Source organism: Batrachochytrium dendrobatidis, assembly GCF_000203795.2.
Source record: "Batrachochytrium dendrobatidis JAM81 unplaced genomic scaffold BATDEscaffold_7, whole genome shotgun sequence".
NCBI classification, from domain to species: Eukaryota; Fungi; Chytridiomycota; class Chytridiomycetes; order Rhizophydiales; genus Batrachochytrium; species Batrachochytrium dendrobatidis.
The window spans coordinates 1,089,252-1,099,357 of record NW_006281105.1 but is presented as its reverse complement, the minus strand read 5'-3'; the positions used below and the strand labels follow the sequence as shown (position 1 = coordinate 1,099,357).

The 10,106-nt window shown below is 38.1% G+C and overlaps 3 protein-coding genes across 3 annotated transcripts; 1 reads left to right on the top strand and 2 right to left on the bottom strand.

Moving 5' to 3' along the window:
* Positions 1-3,862: 3,862 nt before the first annotated feature.
* On the top strand, positions 3,863-6,414 carry BATDEDRAFT_89204 (uncharacterized protein; the record flags this gene model as incomplete). The annotated part of the gene is made up of 6 exons (XM_006679689.1): positions 3,863-3,970; positions 4,256-5,104; positions 5,223-5,711; positions 5,804-5,914; positions 5,984-6,241; positions 6,299-6,414. The coding sequence occupies 6 exons, from the start codon at positions 3,863-3,865 to the stop codon at positions 6,350-6,352; spliced, it is 1,869 nt and encodes a 622-aa protein (XP_006679752.1). The 3' UTR covers positions 6,353-6,414.
* Positions 6,415-6,566: 152 nt separating this feature from the next.
* On the bottom strand, positions 6,567-7,016 carry BATDEDRAFT_25599 (uncharacterized protein; the record flags this gene model as incomplete). Its single annotated transcript, XM_006679424.1, has 1 exon — positions 6,567-7,016. The coding sequence occupies one exon, from the start codon at positions 7,014-7,016 to the stop codon at positions 6,567-6,569; it is 450 nt and encodes a 149-aa protein (XP_006679487.1).
* A 1,988-nt stretch (positions 7,017-9,004) lies between these two features.
* Positions 9,005-9,571, bottom strand: BATDEDRAFT_25598 (uncharacterized protein; the record flags this gene model as incomplete). Its single annotated transcript, XM_006679423.1, has 1 exon — positions 9,005-9,571. The coding sequence occupies one exon, from the start codon at positions 9,569-9,571 to the stop codon at positions 9,005-9,007; it is 567 nt and encodes a 188-aa protein (XP_006679486.1).
* Between the last annotated feature and the right edge of the window lie 535 nt (positions 9,572-10,106).

Here is a 10,106-nt window from a genome sequence, read left to right as displayed (position 1 = left end):
GACTATCCAGTGATTCCAATTCTATCACTCAAAAAAATCAGAATTACAACTCCATAAATTCATAAATTAAAAACTAGCTTACCGTTGGTCCAAAAGCAAGACAAATATTCACAGACTGAAATTTGCACTGCATTGAGTTGCATTTGAACAGACACACAATTATTACGAGAAGCACTGGCAACAACAAGTGCTTCGTATATTACTACCAGCATATCCATATACAATGGAATTTCAACTCCATTCTGCAATTCACGTTCAATAAACGCAATGATGATTGCAGCAGTGTCTGTATCTACTGTTTGGGCATATATGGAAACAGCTCGGATGGGTTGATCTTCAAGTCGGTCAATGGTACGCATACCTAGATCTGTTTGAGCTGGAGACTGAAGACTAAAGTATACAAGATGTCCAAGCATCATGATTGCATTGTAGGAAACATCGCAATCTAGATATGGTCCACGCAGTCGTGCCAAAACATCATAGAGTGGTGCTAGGGCTGTTGATGTGATATACTTGCTATCGATCGATATATCAGCAGGGCTAGTGGGTGTAAGGAGAAAATGTGACATGGATGCCAAATTTCGTGTAGCTGCCTTTTCAAGTGCGTTTTGATTGGTTGTATTGACTGTGTTTGGCTGAAGATTGTTTTTTTTAGGTTGTAAATAGCTGCGTAAATTAGACTCAAACATGGTGATCATATACTAAATAGTAAATTTAAAAGATATATTAATTGTTAGACGATCTAGCACTAGACGTTTTGCTCTGATCTAATAATCTTACATGGTCAGGAAATGCCATCAGCAGCCAACGATGAATACGCGCATATTCATTCGATTTGTAATCAAACCAGCACGTATCATGCGCAAATTCCGCAATCGTTCTATTTGTCAATTAAAAATGTGTTACTAGCTTTCCATAGTAAATTTATGCTATTCTATAAATTTTTACCTTGCAGCAACGTCAAATGTTATTGCATTTGGAACAACCAGCGTTTCCAAAATACTCAATCCAAATGAGCAAATCAAATCTCTAGTCTTGAGATTCTTATACATGGAAACAGCTCGTTCACCAACAATCAATGATACAAGATCATTCACATCCTCTCCAAAAAGACATTTAGCAACGGGTGGACATTTGGGATGCGTGCCAAGCATTGCCAAACCCTGTAGAATGAAAATCACTCCAACTCGGGTGGTAAACTTGCGTGTTGCCTTGATCAATCTGGTTAAAAACTCGCGCTAATTAATGATTGGATAAATAGAAAATAAAAGTAGTATAAGATATTGCCTTGAATCACATTAGTTGCAATAATCAGGAAAATAAACGTATATATATGTACTTACGCATTTTTCACTGGTATTCATTATGCATCCTAAACTAACAATAAACTCGGCAAGCTTTTCTCCAAATGGAGAAATGAAAATACCCAGTCCAGGAACTGCAAACTGTGAAGGCTCGTCAACTTGTGAAAGCAACGCCTCTAATATTACATCATTCAACAGCATATGCAATTAAAATTTTGTCAGATCATGCCACCACTATACAAGGTTTGATGCCTAAGCCTCATCATTGATCATACCAATTGTGAAATCCAAATGAGAAGCCAAAACTTCTAAAAGAAAACGACTTCGCACAGACAAAACCATATCTAGCATTCGTTTGCGAATTGGATGCGATTGGTTGTAGATTCCACGATGTAACAGCACAATCCACCAACTAGGATGAAGATTTACATCAGACATTGGGTGACTATCTGTGTCATTAGTATCCAGAAGTTGTAAGATCTTGGAAATAATAGGCTAAAATAATAAATATTAAAATCCAAACCTTTAAATACAATATAACTCATTTCCAAAAAACATTCTATAACTACTTACGTCTACCAAGTGAACATATGGCTCCTGAACAGTATCAAACATTAGAAAATAATTTTCCCACATTTTAATGGCTCGTTTCATTGTCTGTGACCCTGCTTGACTGGCATCATGTTTAGGCCAAGATAAATAAGCAGTCCATTTTTTTGCGTCTTGATTTAACGCCTTGTCCATGGAAAAACTTTTTGAAAAGTGAATGAACCGTTTCATAAGAAATTGGCTATATTTGAGTTCAGCAGAATCTGAACTGCAAAGTCCAATCTAAACAAAAAATATTCAAATATTTCAGCACAATCAACAGTAAAATAATTCAGCAGAAAGTATAAATCGTAATGCACACCTGAATAATATGATATGATAAATTTTCATATCTTAAATCTATCAACATATGCTCAAAAGTAAATATTGGCTTTCCACTAGAGGACTTGTCAATTCCCATCCATGGATCAAACAATCGACATAGATATCCAGCAATTTCTGAATGAATGGCGTGTGTGTTTGGAAGTGTGGAGCACATGAACTGAATCTGTTTCCAGCAAGTCTATTCATAGAGATTCAATTTTAAAGAGTTAGTGCCATGTATTGATTTAAATGTATACACCTAACAAAGGAATATGTAAATTACTTTGGCCCATTTGGCGGCTGTTGAAACACCAAGGTCGCGTAATATCCATTTGAATATCAACGGCAACATGGTGTTACCAGCATACGTACGTAAAACAGAAACTGAGCTGGAAAGCAGCACCAGTGATAAGACAAGTAGCTTTGATGACGCCAATTCTACATCTTTTTGATTGGCCACAAACTCATGTTTTGGTTCAGCATTGTCGAGTGCAGTATATGGCATGATGATTGCTGAAATGAGTTTTAATCGTATTAGCAGCTCCTTGGCAGAATGCGGTTGATCGCGATACAGATTCCAAACGGTTCCATGAGATCCAAGTATATCTATTGCATGAATTAGATTAAAGGTTGACTGATCGGGTTTGAATATACTGAAAGTATTCAAGGATGGATGTAATGCAGAAAATATGCAAGTTGATACGATATCGACGCATGTTTTGATGATAGGGATTCCCAATTCAACTGGATAGATTCTAGCAATTGATGAGGTCCACTCGACTAATTGTGGTTGCTTGTCACTTTCTTGTAACAGCTCGGTATGATAGTCTATTGCAGGAGTAGATGCAATAGATATTTTGGACATGATTTGGATGATCTCGGACATTTCTCCAGTAGCCTCCAATATCGATGCAACGTTGGGAAAAACAATGACATTAAACACTTTATCTAAAGACTAAATTTAAAAAGTCGAGTCAATCAACTGTTTGATGTGAGCCAATTGATTTCATGCCAGTCAAAGATTTATACTTTAGTCAATGATGCCGAGTCTCGAATGGATAGCTCGTGCAGTGTTGATTTTATGACTTCAAGATCGGCAAAAGACCAACCATTTGTAGCGTCACGATTGTCAAGACTAGATTCGTCATTGATTGCAGATGAATCAGTAGTGTTGCAATCAGTTTTGAATTTATTTAGAGTAGAATCCAGAAATTTCTCAAGTTGCTGTAGACTGAGAAGCTGTTGTAGTTTATTTAAAAAGAATCTTAACAATACAATTTATTTTCAGAGTCTTTGGATGAACAAGAGTTACCTTGAGGACCTGTTCAGTTGCAGCCATGTTTGAGCGAACAGTTTGATGTTCAAATTAGCAGCAATTCATTTTTATTCATTAGCAAATATCACGTGATATTTTAGCAATTTCTCAAAAATCGAACAAAGACCAAAACTAAAATAGAATAGTTTATAGCAATAAATCCAATCAACTGCAAATGTGACAATCGTGTACAAGACTTGACAATAGCCAATTCTGTCTAATTTGACTTTATTTCCAGTGCCAAACACTCGAGACTCGGCAGGTCACGCCACATGACACGTGACTAGAAAGCATTTATTTTTGTAGGACTCGAGTTTACTTTGCAAGTTCAATGACTAGCATCGAGGATCAAGTGGTGGAGAGTGCAGACTCCAAGATTCTTGTCAAGAAGAGTGTTGTAACAACAGAACCAGAGTTGGTGGTTCAGGCAGATGGATCGGTAAGTTTTGGACATTCTGAATGGTGCTAATCTGCACTTGTAATTCGAGCTTATTCTGTAGTATTTAAAACGCCAATCGAGTTGTTTTTGTCTGTCTGCACTGTGATCGTTCCAGTGACATTGTTTAGAGATTTAAAACGAAGCAATTCGTGGCCATTTGGGTTCTGCTGTTCGAACCCTTGTTTGTCATTGATTTCATCCACCTGTCGAGTTCAAATATGATTACATAATGCCTTTTGAAATATCTCGATACTAATATAGACATGTACTGATTTTAAACAACAGTCCAAGTACATTCGTCGAATCATTACTACGACTACTACGACTACAGCCAAAAACAAAGCTACCGAGCTTAATGCTTCCACAACTACTGCGTCTAGTAGCGAAGTCTCTGCTTTGACCAGTACACTTGAATCAAAGTCTGAGAATGTCACATCCAATGTGACAGAAACTGAAGCTGAAATGTTGAAAGTTTCTGCAAGCAGTGAATCTCAAGCCATGGATATCAAGAAAGCATTTATTGCAGAGTCCTCTAGTGTTGGCGATGAAAAAAACGTCAGTCAGAGTGTAAACACTGTCAAGCATATAGTGCAAGATACCAAAGAGACTATGGCTGCAGAATGTTCAAGCAGCACTGACAAAAAGGAACTTTCTGTCAAGAAATCTACCATGGAAGTTGCCACAGAGATCTATCAGAAGTTGGCTACGTTCATTTACAGTCTAACTGACAAGAGCTCAAGCAGCTCTGTTGTCAAACCACCTCCAGTGCCGCTTAAAAAATCAACACTTTTGGATGTGGATCGCCTAGAACTCATCAACAGCAATCTTGTTGGCATCTACATTATTGCTCAAGTCTGTTTGGTGACTTTTATGATCTGTTCATGTCACGCTCATTACATGCGTGTTGGAACCCTATTTGATCCAGTCGTGTATAATATTGTGTTTATCAACATTCAATCACTCTTTTTGGCCGAATTTCGTTTATTGCTGTCTACTCTTCCAACTCTTTTTATTCAGCAGGCGCTTGCTTCCGAGTTTATTCCAGAATCTGCTTCGTGCGCTGTGCTGGGTGTTTGGGAATCGACTTGGTTGGTGTACTGGGTGGCTTTGGTTAGCACCAGTCATTTCGCATGGGTAAGCTATATTATACTATCATCTCCAAATTGATATCTGCTCTTGAATTTCTTTGCATCTAATTTCAAGTATTTGCTTTTATTGGCATTGCATCACTTGATGAATCCATCAAATATAGCCACAGCGCGTTGTATTGGCTGTTCATGTCATCATCCTTCTTATGAAGCAACACTCATTTATGGTCACCAATAACAAAATACGTCAAAGTCATTTGAAAGATGGTTCACCACCGTCATATGAATCCACAGCCAAAGTATTGGACAGTGACGTTGCTCAAACTGCTGCATCAACTTCTACAAATGCCGAAAAGGATGATCGTATGTTTTTTTTACGCAATTTCACTATTCTGCATTATGGGTATTGGCTTGCTGTGCCATCCCTTGTTTATCAGACATCGTTCCCTCAAATGCCTGCGTTCCGGCCAATTCACTTTGCTTACTACACAGCTTGGACGCTTATTTCTGCGCTTGGCTTGTATATTACATTGGATCATCTCATTTATCCAGTGATGCGCGACATTTCCATTAATGGGTTCTATCATACCTTTGTTTATCTGATTCCTGGAACAATCATGTATGTTTTTCTAGTTTTTTTGACGGTATTTGAGGTAAGTTGGACGTTATTAGCAAAGTGTCGCGATGATCATGGCATTAGATGAGTTGGTATAAACTTTTGAATTTATCTGATCACACGAAATAGTATGCTCTCAATGCCATGGCGGAACTGACTCTTCTTGATGAGCGTGACTTTTACGATGACTGGTGGAATTCGCTAGGATATGAATCATTTTCGAGAAAATGGTCTACTGTTGTACGTTTTTTGCGAGTTTTCTGATTGGCCATGTTGGATATGTAATATTTATATTGATTTTTTGACTAGGTGTATCGATTCCTGCACAAGCATGTGTTTCTTGAATTAAAAGAGTATTTTAATCTCTCTCGCCCGGCAGCCATGTTTTTTACATTTACAGTTTCTGCTACATTAAATGAACTGATTCTATTCATGGTAACCGGGACGTTTCGCACCGACTACTTTCGCATGATCACTCTTCAGTCGCTATACATTTGGACTGACTATGTGATGCCGCCTGCCAAAAAGAGTTTTGGGATTACTGGATTTTGGGGCGGTTATTTTTTTGTACGTTGTATAGTTTTATTTTGATTATTTCCAATGTCTAACTATTATTCATTTTAGGGTCCGCCATTCATCATTATTGCTTATTCTCGTTACTTTTTTGAGCAAAACTAGCAAATGAATCATGTTTATTGAGTGCCGAGTAGTTTTTTTCAATCGGTATACTCAAGATCCACAGAATCAATATATTTGCATACTTTAACCCACATGAAGCAGTTTGGTTTATACATCAACTAGAAATAAGGATAATAATCATTTGTTTTTATTAAATATTGTATGATCAATAATTGAGTATCAAGTTTGGTAAATGTGAACTTGAGGTATAGCTTTAAATAAGCAGCCATCTAGAAGCAGCTGAAATAATGTTTTTTGTCAAATAGATGGTTTCCAAGGCATTAAGCTCTGGTACGTTCTGAGCAGAACTGGTTCTGGGAAACCACAAGTCGGCATGAAGGGAATCCTTTTGTGCCTGTTTTTCACCGCATGTTTGATCGGTATTCGTGTTCCAACTATTCAGATGGTGTTGATTGGCCTGGAATTCCTCATCATGAATATCGGTATCGATGAGCTGTAAAGGGTTTATTTTTATGAGCGGACGAGCTTGAAGCAGATCGTTGCTGGCTTCAAACATGGCTAGCTTGAGTTGGTGACCTGCATCTCGATGGGGAAGTAGATGTGGAATAAAGACTGGCTGCTTTACTTCGGCATGATATCTACCCGATGCTTGTGCAAGCCCAGCAATGGTCATAAGAGAAGCGATAAGTGCTAGATAATTCATAAGTGTTGTTCTAGTTGAGGATATGGTATTGTCTTGATGGATGATGAATTAACTTGGGGTTGATTGTCTAGGTCTTATACTAGTGCCAATGAGATACAATGCGGCACAGACGACAGTTTACTGAGAGATTGTGTTCGTGTATGAATCCAACAGGCTCGTCGTGTGTTGTCAATGAGAACACCGTCACCAAGTGTTTGGTGTATCAAGTACACTATACAAACACAATTGAATGTAGCTGTTTGATAATATATTTTGTGATCAATGTCAGATATGTCTGAAACTGTTTGACTAAGCTTGCATCATTGGCAACACTAGACAAACAATCAGCAGCAACATACAAGAGTAAACTGCACTCTAGAACAACTAAAAGACTGATTCATTCTTGTAAATACCAATCGGATAGAATCAAACCATAGTAGTGTCGATAAAAAGTATAGAGATTGTTTATAAATGGAGCAATAGTTTTTAATAAGCTAATATGGCTTTGTAAGAGTTTAACGTGTAACAATGTATGCCAATCTGCATTCTATCCTGCATGCCATCGCATGGATGTCCTGAAAGACTATAATATCCGCTTGTTACAATCTCTGATCCAACACAATAGCCGCCTTTTGATGTGAACAGCTCTGTTTATTCTTCCTATTCAGTCCCCTCTGCTATTTGGCAATCCAAACCACACTTTTCTAAAGCAGACTCATGTGGATGTTTATCATCCCAGGTTGAGGAGATTGGTACTGTTTTTATAGTTGTAGGTCTGTATGATTACTAGCATATTGGTCACCCTTTGTTACCACATGGCCAGTGTATACGCCCTTATGGCTCAACAAGAGTAGCCCGTAACATTGATGAATAGTTTAGCAGCATGCTCACAGCTAGTGACAAAGAAATGGAAATGGGATGGGATGTAAATATTCATTTCTATTCCAACCACTCAATTACATTGTGTCTTGGTCATTCTGACAGCATCAATCAGTCTGCTGTTGCAGTCTTGAAAACCACAAGTTTTCCGTAATATTGCACGGTTAGTTGGGTTAGCATACACACTGTATAGATGGAATGCTGAATATTGTCAAATCAAGACCAACCGAGCGACATTCGTATATTGAATTGACAGCAGATTGTTGAGCAAACTGGCCGTGTCAGCAAGTCAGATTGTCGTTGTGATACATGAGATACAATTGATATATGATCCTGACATTCAGATCAACAGATGAACAATCTAGTCGATATTTGCAAATGAACAAGAGTGATTCTACTCGAGCAAAGATTCCACTCGACTTTTTTCCAGTGACTGAACTAATTGGTAGTTCAAAAAGAATGTCCAATCTACACAACCAATAGATATGCTTGTATCAGTATTGAATAGTTGAACACTCATATTGAGTCTACCATACTACTATTGCAACCATATTCACATAAAGTGGACTACTTTTTTAGGCACCGACTCTATGTTGCTTATGAACAAACAATGGCTAAATGTCCGTTATGCTTTCCTACTACAAACTGACTGCATTGCTTATTCAATGACACTATTCCGTTTTCTTCTTTTGACACAACTATACATTGTACGATCATCAGATTCATACATTGCAATCCAGTGATTGGGGTTGACTGCTGCCAATCAAACTCCACCTTGTATTCTAAAACTCAAATACGCTCGCGTTCTGGTTCAACAAAAATCAGCCGTCACAAGAATGCAACTGTTATTTGCATGCCAATCACCAGGATAACTAGTCGACTAGAGTTTAGGACACACTATTGACCAGTAAATCTGATAATTATCATTTCATGAAATTGGTTGTTTATGTATTTTGACACTCTTGTTCAAATATCCCAGTTTACATGAATACGATTGTAACACAAAGTTTAAGAGTAAAGGGTTGTTTGATAGGATATCACTCGTATGACTCAAATTACAAAATATAATGACAAATAAGTTCTTTTAAAATTAATATATTATTATTATTAAATAATTAGTGCGTGCATCATCAATAACGGACATCCATTCTTTGTGGTGCCATATATTGCGAGTTGGAGTATATAGCTGTAGGAGGTCCCATTGGAGGTCCGCCCGGGAATCCACCTGGAATTCCCATTGGAGGTCCGCCTGGAGGGAAAGGTCCCATTGGAGGTCCACCTGGAATTCCCATTGGAGGTCCGCCTGGAGGCAAAGGTCCCATTGGGAATCTACCTGGGAATCCAATTGGAGCTCCAACTACGGATCCATCTGGGCCAAATGTACCAGCCAGTTCTGGATACTGTTGTAAAAGTAGTCGGTTCAGCTTAACCTGGGACTTGGCTTGGCGGTAAAGGTTACGATTAAATTGGCGACGTCGACGATCAGCAACTGATGTCCAGAATTGGTTACTGACTTCAGCTCCCCAAAGATGGATATCACGCTTTTCCAACTGCGGGTCTGATTGCTCATTGGACTGGATTTGCGGGATAGAAGTAGAGGAACTTTTCAAAGTGCTATCTGTGGAATCGATAGGTTGAGAAACCACGGCTGCACTAATAAACACAAGGGCTCCGAAAAAGGCAGGGACAAAATGCATAGAATAAAAATATTAAAATAATTTAAACCAAGTATATTTGCTTGAAAATAATAGTTAACCAAACGAACGTATAGCGGATGATTGGGCTTTTTATAAATTAGTTTGAAAAAGCTGTAGAGACTGTAGGTGTAGAGTTGTGTTTGAGTAACGTAGTGGCTGAAATGTATTATATATCAAACACAAGCCAATGTTCCTGTGTAGAAAATAGTGCGATTATCTACTCGACACAAATTTGTGCCTAATTAGCTTTGCTTGGGTATAAACGGAAATAGAACCATACAGACAGCACAAGGCATACAGCAAGTACCAGGCTGTTCACAACATAATGCATTCTGTTATCATATGCACTGCATTTAATTATTGAGAACATGCTTTTGTAAGGGATAGTGAGCCGAATACGGTTTCTAACCAGGCTACTCAAACTATCTTGGTCTACTAGTTGAACACTCATATTGAGTCTACCATACTACTATTGCGACCATATTCACATAAAGTGGACTACTTTTTTAGGCACCGACTCTGTTGCTTCTGAACA